The sequence below is a fragment of the Salarias fasciatus genome, chromosome 20 (genome assembly GCF_902148845.1).
Source record: "Salarias fasciatus chromosome 20, fSalaFa1.1, whole genome shotgun sequence".
NCBI lineage: Eukaryota > Metazoa > Chordata > Actinopteri > Blenniiformes > Blenniidae > Salarias > Salarias fasciatus.
The window spans coordinates 3015908-3042577 of NC_043764.1; the positions used below are offsets into that span (position 1 = coordinate 3015908).

The 26670-nt window shown below is 46.3% G+C and overlaps 1 protein-coding gene across 2 annotated transcripts; it reads right to left on the reverse strand.

The window, feature by feature from the left end:
- Positions 1-12527: 12527 nt before the first annotated feature.
- LOC115408159 (uncharacterized) lies at positions 12528-16537 on the reverse strand. Of its 2 annotated transcripts, none has more exons than XM_030118756.1 (2): positions 13170-16537; positions 12528-12663 (listed from the first exon to the last, which is right to left on the reverse strand). In XM_030118756.1, the coding sequence occupies exons 1-2, from the start codon at positions 16510-16512 to the stop codon at positions 12611-12613; spliced, it is 3396 nt and encodes a 1131-aa protein (XP_029974616.1). In that variant the 5' UTR covers positions 16513-16537; the 3' UTR covers positions 12528-12610. The 2 variants fall into 2 exon arrangements, with proteins under 2 accessions (XP_029974616.1, XP_029974617.1); XM_030118757.1 differs by lacking the exon at positions 12528-12663 and having other exon boundaries at positions 13176-13296; positions 14390-16537.
- Positions 16538-26670: the final 10133 nt, after the last annotated feature.

Genomic DNA, 26670 nt, shown 5'->3' on the forward strand with positions numbered 1-26670 from the left:
ACCGTCTCATATGGACTGGTGTTAAAACCTTCTGATAAAAATCAGGATTTCTTAATATTTAGTTTAAAAACCTAATAACGGAAAAAAAAGTGAAGAAGTCTGAGTCTCCAGGTTTAATTTTGGTCTTATTTTCTGCAGGCAGTGTTTATTTACCCGCGACAGGAGGCGAAGAGCATCACTCTGTCAGGAGTGAGCAGATTTGTGAAATCCATCTGAGTCGTCGCTTTGGGAGAAAACAATCACAGATTTACACCGAGACAACAAACAAATAATTATTCACATCAAACCTTTGGTTTGTTCAACCACTTCTGTCTCTGTCTACAGCCGTCTTTCTCCACTCGGCTCCATCTCAGCCTTTATTTGCTCGTCCTTATTCACCCTGTTTCTCTCTCTTCCACTCCTTTTCTATGTCACTATTTTCATATCTCCATCTATTTCTTTTTCTTTATATCCATGCATTGAATTATTGCTCTAATTCCTAGTTTATCACTCTCTATCTATCAATCCATCTATCTATATCTCATTCTAGCTCTCTCTCTCTCTCTCAAACTAGGTCACCCTCTCTCCCTCTTTCTCTTTATATCTATTTCTCCGTCCAGACGCCTCACACTGTACATCTCCATCACACCATATGTATTCCTCTCTCTGTCTTTCTGTCGCTCTCTCTCGCTCTCTCTCTCACTCTCTCTCTCTCTCTCTCAGGACGAGGGGAGCTGTTGTCCTCTCGCCGTCTCTCAGCCTGTCTTCACACTCGTCTGTTTGCTGTGTCTTCCTGTGTTGTTTCATCCACCTACGGCCCTCTGCTGTGAGAAATCTCTTTTAGATCTGTCTTCACAATTCACTCAGACTTTAGAAACGACTGCTTTTCTTTCCCTCTGCCACCTGAAACCCGTCTGCTGGTGTGTGTGTGTGTGTGTGTGTGTGTGTGTGTGTGTGTGTGTGTGTGTGTGTGTGTGTGTGTTGATAATTAATGCATCAGTGCACATATCTACACAGTCTTATTCTTATATTCTGCATTTATGTGATTAAATTGTTGATATTTTTGCAAAAATGACTAGAATCTCAACACAAGGCCAATGTTAACGAACGGAGCAAAATACAGTCAAATGTCCAAAAACCTTCACCTGTTCCTGTTGCATTATGGGGGTTTTTACACCCTGACATCATGGCTTTGAGGCTAATGCTGGCTTGCTAGCATTCACAGCAGTATCGCCGACATCTCAGCTCTCAGGGTTGTATTGAGCAAGCTGCCCTCTAGAGATTTGCTATTTTGTGTCGTCCCAGTTTTCAGCCTCTTGTGGGCCAGTTTTGGCCCACAGACCTTATGTTTGGCCCCCCTTCAACAGACCGTGTGAATCTGCAGGGCTTGGACCGGCTGCACCGTGCTGCCTGTCGGTCCTACAGCCGCTGAACAGATCCACTGGCTGCAGTGTGTCGCACTGTGTGTGTGTGTGTACAGTGTGTGTGTGTGCAGGGTGTGTGTGTGCAGGGTGTGTGTTGCAGAGTGAACTGATGATACACTCTTTATTTAGCAGACATCCACACAAAGCACTACACATCACAGGTTCACTGGCGACTGTAAGAATACTTTCACACAATGTTTCAAGCGAAAATTGTTTTTGTGTTTTCGTTCCAGAAAAGTTTCACGTTCACAAGGCAACGTTTTGAAAAGGATGTAGTTCTCAAGTTGGGCCACTAGAGGGAGCAAACACAGCTGCCTGTTTTCACTTGAAAATGTTGGTATTGGTGAAAATGGCAAGTTTTGACCACTTTGTTTTCATTTACATTTATCAGTGAATCAGTTATTCTAATTTAAGTGGTAATCTTGTTTTTTTTTTTTGTGTTGATCATGTGTTGATCTGAACGATAGAACAGAAAACTAACTGAGTTCAGTGAAGAAACTGAGAATTTTAACCTTTCCAGACTATTAGTTTTGGTTTGTTTTAACACTTTTTGTTGACATGTATAAAATTACTGTCAGTTTTAATTGTGATTAATCGCAATTAGTCGATAGAGGGCTGTCAACGATTAATTTTTTTAAATAGCAATTACCGGTAATCGCAATTGGCTCCTTGAGAAGAAATAGATGATAAAACTCATCTTATTGTCATTGGGACGTTATTCTTTTCATCCCTGTGAAGTAAAGGTAATTTTGAGGTTTAGATCCTTCATAAGAAGCTTGATTATAAGTTCACACATAATGAGTCAAAAACATGAAACAGGAAGTCTTGAAAGTCTAAAAAAATGTTTCTTCAAAAAATATTAAAAATACTTCTACGAATCACATATCATGAATCACTAAAGCACAGGTTTAAAAAGGCCAAAAGGTTTTGAAAAGTCCCACCTGTTGAGTGTGTTGTGGCCAGCAGAGGAGTAAATATTGGAATCGTCCGTCTGAGATGAAGACCCTGATGAGAGACAAAGGATTCAGGAAGCAGAGCTGAGCTGGATCCGGCTGATGGACTCAGCTCCACTTCACATCCTGTCAGCTGGAAAAGAACAAATCCAAGTACTGAAAACTGCTTGACAAGATTTTTTTGTCAGCTGTAGTTTTTGATCCTTTAGATCCGTTTGATGAGTTTGCAGAAAATTTTGCAAAAAACTGGAGATGCACTGATACCGGTATCAGTATCGGGTCGATTCTGCATGAAAAACTCATGAAACCTCCCCGATTCGACGGTCTTTAATATCAATAAGAAGGACATTAACACAGTTTCTGCTCCCCTCTAATCTGCCACATTTGGTACGTTCCATTCAAATCACCATAAAAGGCCGAAGCGCCTCCTTCTTCCTGTTTGGGGATCAGATCTGGGACCTTCTGAGCAGGTCAAACATTCTGGAAGCAAATGAAGAATAAACACAGGATTATTTAAGTATCTTCTGATCTTTGAAAGAAATATTTTTTGATTGTTTTAAGAAATGAAGACAACATGTGGATTTGAAACCAACGAATCAACCAGTAGCTCTGATGAGCAGCGAGGATCCGAGTCCTGGACTCTGTCAGCCTAAACCAAACCCCATAGACTGAATATAGAAGCCAGAACCTGAGAGCAAACTGAGAACCTTCAACCTCCAGTCAGACCTCAGAAGTTCCGTTAACCACGTTCAAACCCAGACTGCTCTCAGCGTTAATTCCTATTTCGGTTCCATTCACAGTCTTTACATTCAGTCAGAGGCTCCACAACAAAATGTGATGAACAATCCGTCAAAATATGGATCTTTGGCAAAAAGGAAAACAGTTTTGTTCTGTAGGAACGTATGAGTAGGAGCAGAAAGCTTTGGAAATTCTGATATTAAATGAAAGTCAGCTTTTTTTTATTATTATTATTATTCTTTGTTCATAAAATCAATATTACAGTTTTTCTCAAATGCTAAAACACAAAAGCCAGTCCTCTAAACCAAATGACCACTTGTCTAAACACATTTATTAAATCTTGCCATCATTTGCCAACATCATAAACACATTTCACATGAAGACACAATTCACAAAACACAATCCTCCGTTCTCACACATCAACACACATTTTTTTCTTGCTAAAACACAATTTGACTCTGCTCATATTCTGAAATGAAAGCTCGTGTGGTGCAGAATGCTCGCCACAGGCAGCAATATTTCAACACAATGAACATACCTGGCGTCATTCATTACACACAACGACTCAAAATTGAAAACACCTGTTGCTGATGCATCCTCCTGGACCGCCAACAACACCATCCTGTCCACTTCCACAGAACAAACCAAATCAGAGCATGGTGCACCACCAACAGTGACCAGTTGTTAAACGTCTGTCTGCCGCCCTGCTGCCTTTCCTGAACCCTGCAGAGGAGTTCTTCTCATCGTGGAGATGGAAGGTTTAGACAACCACACACTAGAGAGAACCTCCTGAGGGTGATGGGGCTGGCTTGTGTTGACATCCCAGTGGAGGCCTTCCAACGGGGGCATTCCCCTGTGGGGGGGCGGGGGTCAGTGCCCCCCCATGGGCATGCTCTCCTGCCCGCCCCCTGCAGCATGTGATATCCCATTCATATGAGTCGTGATTATTTGTAGTGTCCGCTCAGTCCCGCCCTCCCCTGCTCTGACTCCCCGTTTCAGTAGCGCCACCCCCCCCCCAGTCCGACGCTTCGTGTCAGTGGGGCCCCCCGCCCGATCTGGCGCTCTGTGACAGCAGCAGCAGCATCACAGCCCCCCCCTCGGTCCGACGGCCCATGTCAGCAGTAACCCCTGCTGCATGAGGACCCTGCTGGATTTTGAGCTTTGCCCCCCCCGGTAAGACAAATGCCCCCCCACACCTGGCATCCTCGTAACGCCACTGCCGTCCAAGGATGGATTCGCCATTCCAGGGGTTTTCCCCACGGTGCCTGGCAAGAGAGAACACAGCCTGCGATGTGGAGGAGGTGATGTGGCCCGATGCAGCTCAGCGACATGATGCCGCACAGTGATTGTGGTGTGTGTGTGTGTGTGTGTGTGTGTGTGTGTGTGTGTGTGTGTGTGTGTGTGTGTGTGTGTGTGTGTGTGTGTGTGTGTGTGTGTGTTCTCGTATTTCTATCCTTGTCGGGGCCAAATGTCCCCGCAAGGATAGCAAAACGTGGAACGACGTGCCTTGTGGGGACCTTTTTCCGGTCCTAAGTAGGAGAAACAGTGTTTTCTTGACCATGTTGTTGTTACTGAAAAAAGTAAAAGTGCAAAAACATTTCTTTAGGGTTAGGCTTTGTTGTGCTGTGGGTTAGGGTTAGGGTAAGGGTCAGGGTTAGGGGCTAGACATGAATGGGAGTCAATGGACGGTCCCCACGAGGATAGAAATACGAGACTGCGCGTGTGTGTGTGTGTGTGTGTGCGGTGTGAATAAAGTAAATAAAAAAACCTCACACCCTGAACATGTTTTCAAGAGTCCTGTAGTGTGCAATACATTCTGTTTTTACATTGAGTTGTGTTACAGTCGTCGACATGCAGTATTTTCTATAGATTTATACTCTTCATATGAAACTGACAAATCTAAATGCCGAATCCTCAGAGATCTAAGAAGATCCGTTACTTTAAAGTTTCTAAAAATATACATTGGCAGTTATGAAACAAAGAACCTTCTCACAAACTGAGCATTGTGTTTTCAGTTGTTTTGCTGTAGTGTGTAACGATGTGTCCACATTTTTGAAAGCTTCGAGCTGCTCTTTTGGTGTGAAAGTTTGAGTTTTGAAGTGAGAAGGTGTGGTTGTGTTTATGTAGCTTTAGGAAAGGGTGTTATGGGGAGCATAGAGAAAATGTTTGTGAAATGTGTTTAAGCATTTGAGAAAAACTGTAAAAAAAAAAAAAAAATGAAGCACAAATCCTCCATTTGGATTCATGTTTTGTTGATTTTAAGCAATTGTTGAAGCATTTAATCTGACAAATATTCTTCATGATAATTGCAGAATACAAGAAAAATTGTGCTTGATATTAATACTTATTGATATTGGACTTTTTGGAAAAGGCTCCTAAGGAGGAACTTTTTTAAACTGTCACTGCGGAAACAACGTTGTTTTCAAATCCTGAGAGGATAAACACAAAACCTTTCTACAGAGAAAACACAAATAGCTCTGCATTTTCACTTGGAACGTCACATTAACCTCCAAGTCCTCTAAAGTCGCCACATACTGACATGAACACTCGTTTCTTTGTTTTCAAAAAGTTCCTCTGATTTGGTGACCAGATAATCAGAATTCTGACTCCACATTTGGACAAAAAAAACTGTCTGATCGTGGATCAATCACAGCAACCTTTGAATGGAAACACACCTCATTATTGAAGTTCTCAAGCGTTTATTAGATTTTACCTCATGAGGAATGAATCGGGTTTCAACATTCATAAAGTTTGTTTTTAAGTCTAATTTATGCATTTTCTGTAGACTTCAGTCATAAATAAATGGCATAATACCATCATGTCAAGAAACCAGCCTTTAAAAGCGTTTCAATGTGGTTCTAATGTTGAAATCTTCCACTTTCCAGTGTTTCACTTTGTTCCCTTTAAAGTCTGAACCAGGGAGCGATCGGGAAACATTTGCATGTCGCCCTTCACAGATTCTGCTCGGCGCTCAGACGTGATGTGATGTGATGCGATGGGTGTGAAACGGCTCCCACGGCCCCTCCGGGACGCCCGGCACGCCGTGCCATGGGATCCAGAACGTCCATGGGTGAAAACGCAGAGAGGAAACGGAAACGGAGGGATTTCTCAGATCAGTGGAAGCTCAGCAGGCTGCCTGTAATTCAGCGTGTAGGAAATCACTTCAGAGCAGCGAGCGCCGCGGACTCCTCTGCCTTTAATGGCTCTGAGCGGCTTCCTGTTTCACCCTAATCCTCCCGCTGATGCTGAAGGAGACGCTGTCCGACCACAGGAACAGCTGGAAAATCAACGCCTGCTCATTTAGCAGTTGGCTTTCCCGTCGTTTAGATGTCTTTATTCAGTTTTGTTGACTTTTTTTTTTAGTAATCATACAAAATTGCAAACAATCTTCAAAAACTACGTTTTGCTCTTGCAGGGGAAAAAGCAGGCTTTGTGTGACGATGAGAGGAAGTTGTGACATGAGATCACTGTTTTAGTCTTAAAAAGGGTTAAAACATGACGGTGACTCACCAGAGTGAAGCCGTGGATGAGAAAAGTAGTTTCTCTATTGTTTCCTGGTTTTATTTCTCTGCATTTTGCAGACATGGAGATCAGGCTCTCTGCTCGCCGTCCTGAAGCCACAGCTGCCTGAACGCTGCTGCTTCCTCCCCACAAAAACCACGCTTTTCACCGCGAGGCAATAAATCAATGATCCTGATATCCTCCATTTGTTCTGCATCTGTTTTGAGAGTGTGCTCAACAAGTCTGTTGATGGTTTTGCAGCAAAGACTAATCAGATGTTAGATTGAACGGAGGAAACGAATGAAAATTGGCTGCAGCTCAGTTGGTGGAGAAGATCGTTTTCCAGGTTTTCCATCGGCGCTTTGATTCTCCGTCACATCACGCTGCAAATTCTACGCTGAACCCCGACGTGGCCCCCGACTGGCCCCCGACGTGGCTGATGATGTGATTTGTTTTAAGTAGTTTAAACCAGCAAAGTAGATTTTAAGGCCCTATGCACGAGAAGGTTTCCAGTTCAAACGCATCATTTTTTTCTCTTTTTGTTTTAGAAAAGTTTCTTGTTCACACGACAATGTTCTGAAAACCATGCCTGTTTACACAGCAATGACAAACACTGAACACGATGCCGCTGGCGTGCCAGGCCACAGGAAGAACTCTTTACCGTGCCTGTGTTGGGTTAGGCGTTGTCGCAGAAAACAGAACCTGAACATTTTCAAATAGTTGTGTTTTCAGTGACTCCGAACAAATAAACCAGTACACTTTTTTTTTTGTCAACAGTAATATTCATGCTGCATGTTGAACATGTCAAAAATATATTACAAAAATGCCATAATACTTAATTTGAAGTACAGTTATAGCCACACAGACTTGTGGATTGTTTTGATTAGGTACTTTAAAAGCTGTTAAACAAGTTTCTCTTGAGACACCTTAAAATGTGATGTTCCTCAAGGCTCCATCATGGGCCCACATCGACATGCTATCAGGCTCAGGCTTTAAACATCTTGTCATAACTGTGCAGACGACTCTCAGATTTACATTATTCTTTCACCAGGAGACAATAAAAACTGAAATTCTCTTCAGCTTGACAACTTACAACAGATGCAATAGTTTTTAAAGTCAAATATGAGAGATTTTTTCAAAAAGTTGCATTATCAGTGGCTCTGAGCACCATTGTTGCAAAGACAGATTTGCTCAAAATTGGCAAAAATTGGTCTCGTTCTTCTGAATGTGGGTTTTCTGGCGAGGCTGCAGATGGTTGTCTGAGAATTTGGCATCGGCAGCCTGATTTCATGGACTGAAACCTGCGTGGTGTGAACGGTCCAGACTCCTGCAGCTGCTGCTGCCGCCGAGGGATGTTTTCTTCCACTTCAGACCCCTCTAATACCAATCAATCACGGTCTGAATGCCACGACTTATCTGGGTTTTAGCGCTGACGCTGTACATCAGGCAGAGGTGGCCGAAGCCCTCACTCACATTCTTCACTTAAGAGTACAGATAAAAAATAAATAAATAAATAAATAAATAAAAAGGAAGTGGTGGAAAAGGTTGAAGGACACTTTAGTGGCCATTTCCACCCTTTCAGCAAACATTTTGGAACATTTCTTGTAGAAAAGCCCGGGGATGTGGAGTGTGTGCTGGTTCTGCTGGTCCCGGAGCCTTTCTTCCTTCTTAGAACATCTTTATTCTGAATTTGTATTGATTCAGTGAGTTTATTGTTAACTGAAGAACAAAACACTAACAAAGCGTGAAATTCAGCAGTAGGGATGCAGTGGTACCAGTATCTGGTCAGTAGCAGGTCGACAGAGAGGATGAGTGATGTCCGTGGTCTGGAAACTCTTTAATCTGAAGCCGGGTTTTCAAACACATTTTAATTGAGAGGCCAAAAACAGCCCGATGTCATCTGGAGCATGTGGGATCTGTGCCATAATGACCCTTAAATTTAAACTTTCTTTGTTGAGATGAGATATAAATGATGGAAATGTTTACATATTCACTAAGCACCAAACAGTTCCTCCTGAAAATGTGAATCTTCGACATAAAGCTCACCTTTGAGGAAAGTTTGAGTGATTAATACAGTGATAAGTCTGGAAAACGTCTCCTCTAGATGTTTTGCCAAACTCCCCCCAACGCACAGCTTCGAAGCTGATGCTAGTTTACCGTCCTTCATAGCAGCAGCATCGATGTCGCTGCTCAGCTCTGTGTTGTTTTATCTGCTATTCTGAAGAAATCAGTTCTAAAACAGTCAATGTATTCTTGATGATATTGATCATTTCTTGGGTGGTTTGTCCTGATTGGAGCCTCTTGAGGGCCGTTTCTGGCCCACAGGCTTTATGTTTGGCACCCCTGATGTCATTCGCTTTGGGGATTGGTGAAGCAGTGAGAAATGCTCGACATCTGTGAAATCTGTTCACATTTTACTCCTTCCTCCTTAAGACTGAGTTATTTTCACCACCTCGGATGATGATGATGCTCAGTGAAACGCTCCCCGAAGCCAAACTCAACAAACAAGTCAGGAAAAATAATCGGACTCCTCTTCATTTTTCTCCCCAGAAAGAGATTTCTCCGGAGCTGCAAATTCACTCCCTGTTTAAAAACTTCCCTGATGGAAGTTTTTGGAGTCTGGACGTCTCTGTAATACCTCATTTCATAGCCTAGCAGAGCTCATCATGCAGCCTGGCCCCTCATCCAACATCAGGACCGGGGAAAAACCCCTGCTGCTGAGGAGGATTAACAGACCGGGCTTCATATCTTGATCTGCAGACATTTTGGATTGAATCCGGCTCTGATAAGACCCCATCCCCCTCCGGCCTGTCCCGGTGTGGAAACACGGTGGCTGATTAGTTTATTGAGGGTGGTGAAGCGCGCCGCAGTATTTCACCAAAGAGTTTTATTGCCTATTCTGTTCACAGTTTATGGGACCTTTTCAATTAGGATGGTGACTGCCGTAAACACCACTGGTCGCTCCGAGTCTTGTCAGCTTTATGCATCACTGCCTCGTTACAATTAGACAAACCTGACGCTAAAAAAAAGAAGCGTGCTGCGGGGCGAAGAGCTGCTGGTCCAGGAGCGGCTGAGGAAATCTGAGATGGGAGGAACTTGGAAAAGTTGATTTCTCACTTTGCACTCGTCCTCTGTCGTCCAGACTTTGATCATCATCACAAGCAGGTTAAAGGGCAACTTCGGTTTTTTGACATCTGGACCTTATTTCTAGGTGTGTGCATGCTCATATACGCACTCAGACAAACACTGTGCAGCACGGAGCCCTTCAGAAGTTATTTAGATCCAACCGATGTAGCCGCACTTCGCGGGGGCCACAGCAGGGGAGCTTCAGCGCGGGACATAATCTCTGCAAAGTCACTCATTTCGGCTGTATTTTTTCATCCATCGCCAGTGTTATCATAAAGTCAGCTCGTCTACCGTACAGTTTTCACTAACTTAGCCACAATTAGCTCGGATGGAAACGTCGCGCTGGCGTCTGACTTCCAGGGCTGAGTTGGTCCGAGTCGGGGCCGAGGTGGGTAAACGGCCCGGAGCTTACTATACTATACTATACTATACTACTATATTAATATATGTGCATGTATGTGTGTGTGTGTGTGTGTGTGTGTGTGTGTGTGTGTGTATATATATATATATGTATATGTATATATATATATATATATATATATATATATATATATATATATATATATACATATATATATATATATATATATATATATATATATACACACACACACATACATATACATATATGTGTGTGTGTGTGTATGTGTATATATATTGTTATGGCAATTTTATTTTAATAAAATGCATCAGCCGGCGAGTTCGTTTTGGTCTTTTTATTAAGCTGTACAGCCTGAGAAGTCACACAGTCAACAGAGTAACAGAGTGAGTTCTGCCCTCGCAGGGGCGTGCAAGCCTCTAATAACTATCTGCTGCGTTCACTCCCAGGGGCCTTGACCGCACCCAGCCGCAGGCTGGATACAGGAAGACTCCCACGAGTGCCCGCAGCTGCTACGCTAAGATTATCAGGAAAAGTAAATTCTAGACAAAGCAGTCGCGGTTCCCCACACATTGGAGTGTGGGAGCTACGGTTGTTTACAAAAAATATCTCTGTGAGCACTACAAGTGAGAAACAGCATGCAGACATGAGAAATTTCCATCACATTCCCCCCTTTTGATTAAATCAACCACGGTTTAATCAACTTCAACAGACCCCCCCACATCAGTCAATCAACCCCAAATCATCAGCATCATCAACATCAGAATCATCAGAAAGGTGAGCGAACGAGGATGCAGACAGCTCAGTGGAATGAAGCAAAGTATAATGAGCCAAAGTAGCTGTGAACATGCGAGCAACCAGACAACGGACCAGGGGAATAATGCAGCAGGAGAAAACCCCCAGAATCAATAGGAAAACAGCTAGCATGCCAGCAACCTTAGTAAGCCAAGCCCGCCAGCCGGCCCCAGCCAGCCAGCCCCAGAAGTCCCATCCAGACGAGGGGACACCCGTCTCCTGAGCATGTAGTTCAGCCAGGAGAGAGGACAGCCGAGCATGTATATTAGTCATGTTATCAGAGACATCAGGAACCCAGGTGCAGCAGTGATCACCTATGAGAGCACAGACCCCTCCCTTCTCAGCGAGAAGGAGGTCCAGGGCCACCCTGTTCTGCAGGCCCATGACACGCTCGGCCTTCTGCTCATCTGTGAGGAGATCAAAACCGTCAGTGACGAGACCGGTGAGGTTCTCCAACTCCCATGCAAGCGAGTTAATCTCATGCTGGTTACGAACGGTGCCATGCCAAGGGAAAAACCCCCCCCAGAACGCTTGCCCCCACCCTATGCGTCTCTTGTCCTCCGGAACTGCAACAGCCCGCTTCCGGAGACGACGGACACCTGGGATATCAGCAGCAGAGGAATGCACAGTCACAGCAGGAATCAAATGGGCCAAATAGCAGGTACCAGACCAGTCTCTCGGCAGATAAATGTAGGATCTATGGCCACAAACCCACACCATGTCCGTGGGACACCCATAGCCCGCCCTGCTGGGGAAGGATACGATGTCCCCTTTCAGAACAGTTTTAGCATCCCACTGGAGAAACAACGAAGACATGTTAGTAAAAACAGAGTAGTTCAAGTAGATCACAGACCAGAGCGGTGAACCACTCCACCAGGTCGACGCATGGGGAGAGGTAGCATTAGGACATGGCTGATGATCCACAGAACAGGACACATTGAGAGTGAGCGCACAGCCAACAGTGTCACCCAAATGGGAACGGGTCCGAGCAGGTTGCCGCACGCACAAGGGAGGTGGGCCAAAAGGAGAATGTAGGCCCCTGAGCTCGTAAATAGTACCTGTGTGTGCACACGTGAAATTAGTAATATTAGAAAAATGCATGGGCTCTCGGAAAGGGGTCAACGGGGGAACAGTTGCGTTCGGGTATCGCAGTGTAAGCAGGGTTTGATTTTTGCGGTAGCGGATAAAGGTGTATAGAGAATCGGAGAGGGAGACGGGATGTGGGATCAGCAGAGTGTTAGCAGGGGTAGCATGAGGCATAAAAGCACACACAATACAACTAGAATTATGCAGTCCCCGAGCTACCGCGCGGGCAGCTCTCCACCACAGGTTGTCCTGGGGCCCGGCGAGGTCCTCCACCACGTGCCCACGGTGGAGCGGAGGAGCCATCACTGCTAGCGCTGGCAGCAGCATCATCAGGACCAGGAACATCTCCATCGTTGCCTCGTGGAGGGTGGACTACCTCACACGGGAGCTGATCTCAGGGATTATTCTGCCCTGTGGCTGGGAGATCAGCTGTCGGAGCCGGCGGTGGCACCGTAAGGAGCTTACAGTGACTCGCGTGGATCCAGGTAGCTCGCTCTGCTACCTTCACGGCAGTGTGAGTCACCAGCAGGACTTGGAACGGACCGAGCCACCGTCTGGCTTTCCAGTGCTTCCTGCGGAAGTCCTTCACCAGGATCCAGTCCCCTGGGTTCAGTCGGTGTAGAGGGCCTTCAGCCGGGCGCGGAAGAGCCTCCTTCACGGTTTGCCTGATCTGAAACAGAGTCTTGGAGAGATCGGCACAATAAGACACCATGCTGCTGTCACACATATCAGTAGACAAGGCTTGCCAGCGCGGAGGCTCCAAGCCTGTCTGAGGCGGGCGCGCGAACAGTGTCTCAAATGGACTGAGACCTGTTCTGGCTCTCGGACGCATGCGCATGGCCATCAGCACAAGAGGAAGAGCTTTAGGCCACGAAAGGCCCGTGTCCTCACAACATTTAGCCAGCTTGGCCTTCAAAGTGCCATTTTCTCTTTCCACTGCTCCTCCAGACTGTGGATGATAAGAGCAGTGTGTACGTAACTGGAACCCCAATCTATTGCTGACCTCCGTCAGCGCCTTATTTACAAAATGGGTTCCGTTATCACTCGTGATTCTGGTGGGAATGCCCCACCTCGGAATGATTTCAGTCAGGAGTGCTTTGGCTACCGCTCCGCTGTCCGCATGTTTGGTGGGAAAAGCCTCCACCCATTTGGAAAACATGTCAACAACCACCAGGCAGTATTTCTTACCCTCTGCAGGAGTCAGTTCCACAAAGTCCATCATCAGGTGGTCAAAAGGGAACTCAGACGGCGGGTGAGCAGCGCTCCCCACAGGCCGGACATGGCCGACATTGTGAGCTGCACACACCAAACATGTCTTACAGTGCCGCTCCGCCACAACCGAGAATCCCCTGGTAAACCACAAAGATGTGACCTGTTGTACCATTCCCCCCTTGGAGACATGATCAACACCATGAGCAAGCTTAGCAAAATGAGGGAAGAGGCGGCGAGGGAGACAGGGACGTCCATCCGAAGACACCCACACCCCGTCAGCGAACCTGCACCCGCTCGAGGACCAAAGCCGGCGATCATCAGGCGTAGCCAGCGATTGAACCTCAGCAAGAGAAGCTGAGGGGGCCTCGGAGTCAGCAACAGTCAGCTGAGGAGCCGGAGGTGCACTCGCCGCCCGCCTGGCAGCTGCATCAGCAGCAGCGTTCCCCCTGGAGACTGAATCCGCAGAGCCTGTGTGTGCAGAGCATTTCACAACAGCAACAGCAGAGGGTAACAAAATAGCATCCAACAGATCAGAAACTTGAGATGCATTCAGGATCGGTTTACCACCAGATGTCAGAAAATTCCTGTGCTTCCACAGGACACCAAAGTCGTGCACCACGCCAAAGGCGTAGCGAGAGTCCGTGTAAATGGTGACAGTTTTCCCCCTGGAGAGCTTACAGGCCTCAGTGAGGGCCACCAGCTCCGCAGTCTGAGCCGAGAAGTGAGCCGGAAGGGAGCCGGACACCAGGGTGTCGTGATCGGAGCAAACAGCAAAACCCACCCGGTTTCTTCCGGTCACATCGCGAGAGGAGGAGCCATCTACATACAAGATGAGATCAGAATTAGGCAAAGGAGAGTCAGAAAGATCCACCCGCGGGGTGCAGACCTGTGACAAGACCTGATCACATTGGTGCGGCTCCCCATCTTCCTCAGTGGGGAGGAGGGTTGCCGCATTAAGCCTGGTGCACCGCTGAACAGTGATGTTAGGCATGTCCAGCAAAACAGTAGTATACCTGAGCCAACGCGCCGCAGAGAGGTGCGAGGTACGCTGTTCAAGTAGAATGACCGACACAGAGTGTGGTACCATAACAGTGAGCTGAGAATAACCCACTATGTCTCTGGATGCCAAAACCGCCTTCTCCGCCGCCGCAACAGCACGCAGGCAGTGTGGGAGCCCCGCAGCCACCGCATCTAGCCGCGAGGAGTAGTACCCCACCGGACGAAGCAGGTCCCCATGAGCCTGTAAAAGAACAGATGACATGAAGCCATTTTTCTCATCCACCATCTGTGTGAATGGTTTGGTTGGATCAGGCAGAGCCAGAGCCGGAGCAGAGAGGAGGGCCTCCTTCAAAGCCACAAATGCAGCCTCGGCCTCCGTGGTCCACGGGACTGGTTCTTGCGCCGCAAGGTGTGACCCATAGATACACCTGGTAAGAGGGGACTCAAGAAATGAATAGTTAGGAATAAAATTCCTACAATAACCAGTCATGCCTAAGAAGGACATCATTTGTTTCTTAGTGACGGGTTTTGGAATGTTGCGTATCGCAGCAACGCGAGAGTCTGACAGCTTCCGAGCGGAGCAGGAGATCACATGCCCCAAGAAGGTGACAGTGGGGAGAACAAACTGCAGTTTCTTCCTGCTGACCTTGTGACCCTGCTCACAAAGATGACGCAACAATGCAAGTGTGTCAGTTTGACACTGCTCCTCCGTAGGCGCACAGACCAGGAGATCATCCACATACTGCAGAAGGACCGAACCTGGGGACAGCACAAGGGAGGAGAGAGAATCACGCAGTGCTGCATTATAAATAGTGGGAGACTCACAATAACCTTGACACAGCCGTGTGAAGGTGTACGGTTTCCCTTCGAATTCAAATGCAAACCAGTACTGTGAATCCGGGTGAACTGGAACAGAGAAAAATGCATTTGACAGGTCAATCACAGAAAAAAACGTAGCTGTGGACGGTATCTGAGATAAAATGGTGTGCGGGTTAGGAACGGTGGGAGACCTGGGGACCACCGCCCTATTCACAGCTTGTAGATCCTGAACAAATCGCCACTCCACTGGTTCACCAGGGCCCCTAATTTTTTTCACAGGAAACAGCGGAGTGCGCACTGGTGAGGAGGGGCAGGGCACAATCACCCCTGCTTTTAGCAACGAATGAAACACAGGAGTTATGCCTGCCACGGCCTCCTGTTTCAGCGGATACTGCTTCTGACAGGGCCGGAAAGAAGATTTGGGTGTGATGACGACAGGCTCACACCCCCTTATCAGTCCGACGTCATATTTGTTTTCAGCCCACAGCTGCTTTGGCAGCGAGTCAAGGGCTGCTGTTGTGGAGGGAGAGGCACAAGGAGAGAGAGAGAGAAGTGAATCATACTGGCACTCCAGCCGCACAGTACGCTGACAGTGAACAGCACTAGGGAGTGCTTGACAATACACGCGAGCTGATGAGGAGTATAAAACATGTGGGTCAGAAGTGGGCTCCCAATCTTTAGCTCTGGAAGCCTTCAGCATAAATGCCCCTAAGTGTTTCCAAGCCCGGTTCGACGGTCGAGCCAGGGAAATGTGAGGTGAGGAACCTCCCCACCCTCGAAATAAGGGACTCTGAGTCGGTGTGAGTTGGACCGAGAGAGCACAGAAAGATTTGTCCCACACCAAGCACTGAAGGATGAGTCTATCATGTGTTTGCTTAAAGAACTGCTCCTCATACTCGTCATCTGGACCTTCACGACAGAAATAAGACGTGCAGTGCAAATCTGCCGCCTCCATGAAAACTGAGGAGGGCGCCACTCTAGCCCGACATAATTCCAGCCAATGCAAACTTGTCGGTTGTTGACCAATCTTCCATTGGTACACATAGTTTGGGGTCAAAGGGCAATATTTGACCATTGTGAGTGTGCTCATGTTGTCCTCCTCAGGGCCAGTGGGGGGTCCCGAAATAGACAACCCCTCAGGTCCTGACACAACCGTGAGCCTGAGTTGACACATCAGATCCCTGCCCAGCAAATTGATCGGGCATAATTTAGAGAGGAGAAATTTATGAGTGAACTGCGATCCTGTAGAGGGTGAACAGGTTAATGGAACCGTAAACCGCTCCCTCTGCTGATGTCCAGATGCCGATATGGACAGGATGGAATCCCCACTCAGTCCTGGGGCGGGAGTGAGGACACCATCCTGAATAACAGAATGGGTGGCACCCGTGTCCACCATAAAATGTACATTTTGGCCATTAACCACCAGGGTGTAAATGGGAAACTTCTTGTATTGCTCTTGTGATAGGAAGATGTGTGTGTGCATCTCATCCACATTGACCATGTGTGTGTGTGTCGTCTCAGCACCTACTGTGTGTGTGTGTAGCGTCTCGCTATCTACTGTGTGTGTGTGTGGCGTCTCGCTATCTACTGTGTGTGTGTGTGGCGTCTCACTTCCCTGTACCGCTGCAGCTGAAATATCAGCGGTGTAATCCTCCGTCCCTGGGATCGCCTCCCCCCACTCGCACCGTCAGTCCGCGTGTGGAGCTTCCTTGCCACTCTCGCGTTCCTCCCGGGCCTGAGGGCATTTCTTTGCCCAGTGTCCACGTTGACCACACAGAAAACAGCAATCCCTGTCGACCGATTGACGATATTGCTTGCGCTGGCCACGTCCCCCGCTCCTGCGACCTCCTCGTCCTTTACCCCGACCCCCCGCTGGTGGGGGTCCCGAGTACATGGTCAAGGCAGCCTTATGAAGATCAGCATCCCGTCTCCCGGCCTGCTTGTTGACCTTATCTCTGATGATGTCCTGAGCGTGGCAGCAATGCCGTCTCAGGGTTGCGAGGCGGACTTCGTGTCTCATGCCCACATACAGCTGTCGTACGAGGGCCCCCATCTCGGGTAACAGTCCGTCCACAATAGTGGCACACAAGAGCTTCTCCCAGGGTTCAGCATCATCTCCCAGCCTAGGAGGACGCTGTAGTCCAGAATGGCGATTGAAGACCTCTTCAGCTCTGTGCAGAAAATCCTCAACCAGCTCCTGAGGCCCCTGTTTCAGAGAACGCAGTGCAGCGAGATCGGTGCGGTGGGGAAACGCCGTATTTATCGATGCGGTAAGTACTGTGATGGAATTACGGAAACCCGCATTGGCCACATGGGCCCAGTCCGGATCTTTCAGACGGGCTTCATCCGCGGGTATACTGTCCCGTATCTTGGCCAGGTCACAGGGCTTCAGCTTCAGGGCAAGAATTTTTCTTATCTCCGCTCCGGTAGGTCTGTATTCTTGGCAGAACGCTGAAAATTCAAGCCCGAATTTCTGTCCATTGTCAACCGGATCAGGGAGTTGTTTTCCGTGCAGCTGAACTTCCTCTGGAGACCATGGGCGGTACACCAGAATTGGACCGTCAGCACCAGCAACTTCCACCATCGGAGCGGTCACAGTGGATGAAACCGCGTGTGGAGACGGAGATGTAGAGCGCCGCTGGCGCCGGCTGCGGGTGCCGATAGGAGACCTGGTGGGACTCGGAGTCGTAGTTGAATCCGGGGCAGGTCCTCCTCCCACAGCTCCATCTAGCAGGGGTGGTGGCTGGTCTTGAGGATGACGGCGTCGAGGGGGGTGCGAGTCCAGGTCGGGGTCCACCTTCATGGCAGCCAATGCCTGTACAGCGGGAGCATAAGGCGAGGAAAGTGAAACATCATATGTTGGCGGTACTGATTTCAACATATTATCTTTTCTGTTTCCCACATCTCCACTCATATCCAATGCCCCCGCCATTTTGCGCATAGTCGCTTTCTTCTCTCTGTTTTCTGCTTCCGTTTTCCAAATTGTAATACACTTCTTGTGCATCTCCAGTCGCTGCACATGTTCAGGCTTCAACTTCCCCTTCGAAGTCATCATTTTATCCCATTCCGCCTGAATGTCTCTTTCGACCTTCTTTATCTGATTCACACTCAAACTGCCCCCCTCGGGGAAACCAAACCTTTCACTCCATTCTCTCACACAGACCACACACTCAGACCCATACTTTTTCGACATGTCGTTACATATTGGGGTGTCTGGAGGACTCTTCTCTTTAACAGATCTGTTACCCATTTTCAATTGGACGTCTCCAACGGCCTTTTCGCCTCTACGGTCCCAGCCCAGACCCGAGGGTGCAAAAGTGCTAAAAAACCCTCTCCAATCTCTCTCTCCCACTCCAAACACTACTCTGGGAAGATTGAAGTTTTATGCTGTTATTATAGTGACCGGCACTACATCAGTCACTCGCCCTCCAACCAGTCCAATATGAAAAGAACTCACCGGGTGCTTGTAGGAGTTTTCCCTCAAAGGGGGAAAACCAGTTCGTGGATCCTAGCGGTGGTCCGGTCGGCAGGTGCGAACCCAGTCCCCGTAGAGTCCGTCAATGGCGGTGGGGCTGCAGCAATTTGTCCGCAGGATGGCCGATCACCGGGTCCCCGTCCCCCGCCGGATTCCACTCGTAGGATCCTGCCGACAACGCCAACTGTTATGGCAATTTTATTTTAATAAAATGCATCAGCCGGCGAGTTCGTTTTGGTCTTTTTATTAAGCTGTACAGCCTGAGAAGTCACACAGTCAACAGAGTAACAGAGTGAGTTCTGCCCTCGCAGGGGCGTGCAAGCCTCTAATAACTATCTGCTGCGTTCACTCCCAGGGGCCTTGACCGCACCCAGCCGCAGGCTGGATACAGGAAGACTCCCACGAGTGCCCGCAGCTGCTACGCTAAGATTATCAGGAAAAGTAAATTCTAGACAAAGCAGTCGCGGTTCCCCACACATTGGAGTGTGGGAGCTACGGTTGTTTACAAAAAATATCTCTGTGAGCACTACAAGTGAGAAACAGCATGCAGACATGAGAAATTTCCATCACAATATATATATATATATACATATATATATACATATATATATATATATATATATACACCTATATGCTGAATTTGGATCAATTGTTTCATTGATATAATGGTGTTGTTGGTGGACATAAAAAAAAAAACCCCATAACGTTCAGTGCAGGGCAGGCAAGCGGGGGCTCTACTGCACAAAGGTCACCACCTTCTGGCGGAAGACCACCAGAAACCTTGCCTCTTTTAAGGCGCAGTACAGGACACGGTCAAGGGCCTGTGCAGGTCTACAAAATGCCATCCTAAGCACCATTCTCAACTGCAAGTAATTGTTACCATCAATACCATTCTGTCTAATGAATATATCTAAATTATATATAGTTAAAAGTAAGCAACTGTTAATTTATAAAGAGAGAGTTTTGCTGTGTGATGGTGATGTAATGGAGTGGTGATGGCAATATGTATCTCTACACCAATGCAATGTCTTTCTTAGTAAGTATACTTCAATAAAGAAGAAAAATATAATAATTATAATGATAATAATATTAATAATAATAATAGTAGTTACAGCTGTGTGGAGGTGAACACTGGGAGAAAGTGGAGCGCTGAGAAGTCAGTCCAACAAACAGAGTCCAGATTGCATTTCACCAGGCTTGTGGGAACAGTGACAAGAGGAAGGGCCGGCTTGGGCTCTCTCCCGACAAGGAACGTGGCCCCAAAAGGGAATCAGGAGCAGCAGCAAGTTCAGCAGGAAGTAAGAGCAGGGCTGGAGGAGGAGAGATCCTGTAGAGCGGTGGGGATGAGCAAGCAAGGCGCTTGGTTAAGATGGGAGAGTGCAAACCAGAGGCGTGTGACCTGGGCAGACCTGTGGAGAGCAGAGCCCCAGAGGATCAAGTTCCTTATCCAGGCTGTGTGCGATGTTCTCCGAAGCCCCGCCAATCTACACACTTGGGGCTTGGCAGAAAGTCCATCATGCGCAATGTGCTCCAAGCGCGGATCACTAGAGCACATTCTGAGCAGTTGTGCGAAAGCACTGGGGGAGGGCCGTTACAGGTGGAGACACGATCAGGTCCTCAAAAGCATTGCAGAGGCCATTGGGGGTGGAGTAGAGAGAGCTCGACGCTCCCAGCCTGTCAAGAAGCTCATGACCTTTGTAAAAGCTGGAGAAAAGAAGGCGCTCAAGACGAGAACTTCAACAGGTGTTCTGACCACTGCAAATGACTGGCAGATGTTGGTGGACCTGCAGAAACAACTGAAGTTCCCAAGTCACATTGTGAGCACCAGCCTGAGGCCAGACATCGTCCTCTTCTCCGAGTCCACAAAGCAGGTGCTGGAGCTGACTGTCCCTTGGGAAGATCGTCTGGACGAGGCCTTTGAAAGAAAACTCGCCAAATACGAGGGTCTGGTAAGCAGCCAGCAGGCAGGATGGAGAGCAAGATGCCTCCCTATTGAGGTGGGATGCAGGGGCTTTACTGCCAGATCTTTGTCCAAAGCCTTCAGCATCCTGGGCATTGTCGGAAGGTGGAAAGACGTTGCCCTCCGCAAGACCACAGAGGCAGCAGAAAAAGCCTCAAGATGGTTGTGGTTAAGAAGAGGGGAGCCATGGGGGGCAGAGTAGTCAGGCAGCCATCTGGTCACAAGCTGGGGCCTGATCACCCCCAGCTGGGTCACCTGGAGGAGAGCGTATGTAAGATGTGACCAGAAGCATCATAAGACGTATGAACTCACCGTAGTCATGGTATTAATAACAATAATGGATATGTTTGTGTATTTATATGTTCATGTATGTAAGTATGTATACATATATAAAGCAGGAGCAACTCTGTAAAGAAAAAAGAAAAAACTGGAACTGGATGTATACAAATGTAATATGAAATATGAAAGGGATGGGGCTTATAAGTTTACACTTCTTCCCATTCCTTTTGAATATATTTTTATATGTATGTCAATTGTGGAACAGAGTGGTTGTACCAATACGGAAGCATGTATTCAATAAACTTCATTCATTCATTCAGCTTGCTCCACGGAGTCTCCGGAGGTCTCCAGGCCGGCCTGGCCGCACCGCGCCGCACCGCACGCGAGGACCCGCCGTGTTCCGCCTGGATGTCTCTCTTCACCGAGGGTCTCCGGAGGTCTCCAAGCTGGCCTGGGCCCGCACACGGCGCGGATCCCCGTGCCGCACCGGCCTGGAGACCTCCGGAGACTCTGCGGAGCAAGCTCCGGGCCGTTTACCCACCTCGGCCCGACTCGGACCAACTCGGCCCTGGAAGTCAGACGCCCGCGCAACGTTTCCATCCGAGCTAATTGTGGCTAAGTTAGTGAAAACTGTATGGTAGACGAGCTGACTTTATGATAACACTGGCGATGGATGAAAAAATATAGCCGAAATGAGCAACTTTGCAGAGATTATGTCCCGCGCTGAAGCTCCCTTGCCGTGGATCGGTTGGATTTAAATAACTTCTGAAGGGCTCTGTGCTGCACAATGTTTGTCTGAGTGCATATATGAGCATGCACACACCTAGAAATAAAGTCCAGATGTCAAAAAACCGAAGTTGCCCTTTAAAGGTGCGTTTTCACCGAGCGATTTCAAGTGTAAAAGCAAAACTGTTGCTGCATTTTGGGGTTTCATTTAAAGGTGCTGTAGGCAGGATTTTGCTAGTCAATGCTAATTTTTCCTTGTTTTCTTTGAATTAAATGTTAGAGTATCCATTGATAATCCTTTAGGAGTGTAGCATAACTGCACTACTGCCAGGGCGCAGCATTTCCATCTGTCTCTGTTCTGAGCTGAAAAGGAATCTCGACCGCTCCAGGTATCTTTGACCAATCAGAAGAGCCCCGGAGGCTCTAACCGTGATTGGTCGAGGGGCGTTTGTCGCACGTTCTTGTGGGAGGGGCGTAACTTGCCTAAGGGCGTGATGTCAGAGAAAATAGGACAGGATTGGCTGTGCTGGGTTTCAAATGGCCATCTTACTTAGGTAACCCTAAGCAAGATGGCGGAGATGCGGAATCCTGCCTACAGCACCTTTAACGGTGGAGGTGACGCGCCACTCGTACGGCCAACCATGTTCTCTCTGTGATGGTGTGTTACCTGATGAATCCGTGTGTTTACACAGGACTTTTTATTCCTCTTTAAAGGGGCTGTATCATGCAAAATTCACTTTTTGTATGTATTAACCTTGTTATATAGTTATGTTCTCACCAAAAACACCCCCAAAGGGTTTCTTTCCTTCGTGCCTGTGTGTTTGAGCTTTCCTCCTTGTTGTGCTGCTCAGAGAGGCAGCCCCTCCCACCGTGAAAACACTCTGTTTCTCATGTTGATGTCACACAGTGAAGATGGCTCCCCTAACCCCCCCCCCCGCAGGCCCTCGGCAATCAGTGTTGCTGCTTTTTGTATCTCCGATTATGGAGATAAACTTTAACCATCGTCTGAAAGCAACAGTGAAGCAAGAGCAAGAGTCTGAAGGGTCTGCGCTTGGTGAGTTTCTCACAGGAAAAGATGTTTTTCGTGTCTTTGTTTGTACAGAAGCTAGAGCTAAAGAGCTAAAGCTAGCCAGCGTATTTGTTTTGAAGTGCTGATTGGCTGAATTACGCTGTCAGTCAAAGTCCACAGGGAGAGAGGCGGGATTTCAGTGAAACAGAGCGTTTTCTCTTCCTGGATTCAGAATTAGCCCCAGAAAATCTTTTATTTCACACAAAATGACTTTTCCTTAGCGCCAAAAATAAACTATTACCATGTTAATGCCATTTCTCGGGTTTGGACGAGCTAAAAAAGCAGGATACAGCCCCTTTAAATCTGAATAAAGCCTCATTCCGCTCTAAAATGACCATATAAACACCTGCAAACTTTGTTCCAAATTCAGTTTGAATCCAAATAGACTGACGGGTTTATTCTCCTTTGGAAGCGGAATTATCTGCTAATGAGGCAACTTCATTCTAGTCGTTCTGCACCGTCGTGATAAGCAATTTTTTCAAGATGGCGGCCCGCAGTCCGCGTTGCAAATCATATTGAGACAATTTTTTAACGGCAGTTTTAGAAGAATTGGATTTAATGAAACGAGCAGATCGGCAGGCGCTTAACAACGCGGACATTTTCAAAGCTGCAGCATCAAAGTTAATTGAGAAAGAAAGACGAGAAAAACACTGTTTACTTCCAGGTGATGTCAGTTCGTCACGCCTGCCCCATCCAATCAGAACGCTTCAAAGACCCCGGCGTGAGAGACGAGTTAATTCTTTGTTTTTCCCATGTAAACACCAAGCTCATGAATGAAACTCTGAATTACTTAATTCAGAATAAACCAATTCAGAATTAAAAACACCAGGTAAACTCACTCAACGTGGCCTCGTTCAGGTGGAGAGTTCATCCTGACGCAAAGCAAAATTTTCATTCTTAGGCTCTCAGGTCTTGATGCTCAATTCCAATTTCTTGCTGATTTCTTTCACACTTCATTTTAAATGCGACCTCCATCAGAGTGCAGTGTGAACCTTACAGGACCAGTGAGCGGAAGCGCCGAGGAAAGCATGAAGTCACGCAGAGTACGCTGTTTACAGAAGAAAATATGGATGCTCCACAGACCAACGCACATCCGAACATCCGTTTTCCTGTGGTTGTGCCACAGGAGCCGATATAATTTAGAGAACATTATGAGGGAAAGAAGGAGACAGAACACGGTCCTTCCTCCAGCACGGGTTTGCCACGGAAGTCGTGTAAGTGTTCAGACCGAGATTGCATTGTAAGACGTCAGATATTTATTTGATTTGGTTCTACATACGATCGAGGCCTGGGTCTGGTCTTCAGACTGCCACAGAACAGATGGGATGTTGGTCAGCTGTGAGCAGAACATCAGAACTGCCTGCAATGTGAACGTAGCCCAAGTTCAAGGAAAACAACCGATTTCACATGTTGATTTGACCTTTGAACTCCGCAGATCTCAGGCCAGAGCTGTGGCATCTGCACACATCAGGCGTCCGGTGTCTTTATTGCGCCAATTCTCAAAGGTACTGGAAAAACTGTTTGAAAAGAGACTTAAAGTTTTCTTGGAAAAATTCAACATTTTGTCGGACAGCCAGTATGGGTTCAGAGAACAAACATCAACTGCACTTGCATTGCTTGACCTAACTGAAGAAATATCTAGCTGTATTGATAAAAAGTAATCATGTGATCTGTGTTTTTGTGGATCTAAAAAAAGCATTTGATACAATTAACCATGATATATTATTTATGAAAATGGAAAGATATGGGATTAGAGGCATTGTTCTGGAATGGTTAAAAAGTTACATGGGAAATCACAAACAGTATGTACAGAGTAGTGATTATAGATCATCATCATTGGACATCACAGTTGGAGTACCACAGGGCTCTGTATTGGGTCCAACACTCTTTACATTGTTTATTAATGACGTATGTATGACGTCCAAAAAATTTAAATTTATACTCTTTGCAGACGACACCAACATCCTATGCTCTGGAAAAAAAATTAAGGAATCTGATGCATGATGTAATGACAGAACTAACATAACTGAATCACTGGTTCAGGCTAAACAAATTATCAATAAATATGGAAAAAACTAAATATATTTTATTTGGAAACAAAAAGACAAAAACTGAGGAACAGATGATTATAGATAATAACGAAATTGAACAAGTAACTGAGACTAAATTTTTAGGTGTAATACTTGATGAACAGTTGAACTGGAATCCACAAATAAAGATTATAAAAATAAAATTGGCAAAGAGTGTTGGATTACTGAACAAAACTAAACCCTTTTTAAATTACAAAGCACTATATATTTTGTACTCTTCATTAGTAATGCCATACCTCAGTTACTGTGTGGATGTGTGGGGCAATACATATCCCAGCAATTTACAGTCACTTGTGGTACTTCACAAAAAGGCAATACGAATAGTGCACAAAGCTGGATACCTTGAACATACCAACAGGCTGTTCTTGGAATCCAAGGAATTAAAATTCCCAGATCTGGTCAAATTTAAAACGGCAATATTTATGTTTACGGCACAAAAAAACACATTACCTGGTAATATACAAGTTTTGTTTTCAAATAGGCAAGGAGGGTATAATCTGAGAGGGGATTCAAACGTCAAAAAGCAGTTTCACCGTACGACAAAAAAGAGCTTTTGTCTTTCAATTTGTGGTGTGGATTTATGGAATAAACTAACTGACGATCTAAAGAAAAGCGCTAATTTGAGTGTGTTTAAAAGAAAATATAAAGATCTTAAAATATAAAGTTCAGCAACTATAGAAATGAATGAAAGTATTTATGTTGAGAAAATGTTGAGCGATGCCAACCATTATTCTCTAGTTATTAGGAATTGAGAAAATTGGTGAATAATTTTAAAATGTTGGGAATTTTTTTCGTCTGATTCATGCTGATGATTTTGTAGAGGACAAAGGGGTAGGATTCATATAAGTTTTTACTTCTTCCTACTCCTTTTTGAATTTTGTGTTTTGTTTGTACTCTTGTATATCCATAATGGGATGCATGTTTCCAAATAAAGCCAATCAATCAATCAATCAATCAATCAATCAATCAATCAATCAGGTCTGGTAGAGCATGTCATAAAACAGCGGTGTCAAACATAAGGCCTGTGGGACAAAACTGGCCCAGAAGAGGCTCCAATCTGGCCAAGTCACCAAGCACATTAAAAAAAAAAATGAGAATGTATTTTTTCCAGTAATTCAGCCTTTCTCTTCCCAAACAGACAGGATTTATTTTTTATGTTGCAAAAGCCTGACTCCCCATATATGACAACTTCTTTGTGTGTGAGAAAAAACTGTTTCATTTTCAAAAACAGAGTTTAGTAATTACATGTTCTTGGTCATAAGATAGCGAGGAGAAATAAAGATGCACGCCCGCTCGGGTCTCACTGGTTAATAGATCAGACTTTACACTTTGCAATATTCCACTCTGCACACGCTGCTGTTCGTTCTGCTGTTCTAATCGCTGCAATAATACACCTGCTGTTTTATATGGACAATACTGCTTTTACTACCTCCACAGCAACTACTCACACTGATCCTGGCAGCAGGCCTGCCACTGTCTATATTCTGTATAGAATCTGAATATACAGAGTTATCTGCCTTTTTTCTTTCTCTCTCTCTCACTCTGTTAACACTGCTCTTGCCCACCTAATTACCCCTCCCAAGATGAATAAATATTTTTCTGATTGTGATCAGTCTACATATTAGATTGGTGTTTGTAATCTTATGGCTGGTTTGCGAAGGGAAAAAAAAAGGATAATGGATTTGTAAGTAAATGCACATTCACCATTTCGTCCCCTGGAGGGAGATTCATTGTCAAACTGTGTGTCCTTTCAGTGATGCAAAGTGATCTGAGTTGTAAAAGCACGTTGGTCTCGTGTGTGTGTGTGTGTGTGTGTGTGTGTGTGTGTGTGTGTGTGTGTGTGTGTGTGTGTATGTGTGTGTGCGCGCGCGCGCGCGCTGCAGAGACACATGTAATGATGGGATTTTAAAAAGGGAGGTGAGCCTGCAGAAGCATGTGGCCGTCCTGGGAGCCTGGCTGTGGTGTCACGGTGTTAAAAGCGGTTGTAGTGATGAAGCCTGAGAATTAATTGGCTGCTGATGAGGCTAGTTATGATGTAATCTCTCTCCCGTCACCCCCTC

Bases quoted from the DNA above. Each gene is read 5' to 3' on its own strand.
- LOC115408159 (XM_030118756.1), bottom strand. From the start codon at position 16,512: ATGGTCAATGTGGATGAGATGCACACACACATCTTCCTATCACAAGAG. The intron at 12,664-13,169 runs GTAAGAAATACT...GATCTCTCCAAG, and splicing joins GGAACTGACTCCTGCAGAGG to ACTCTGTTTCAGATCAGGCA.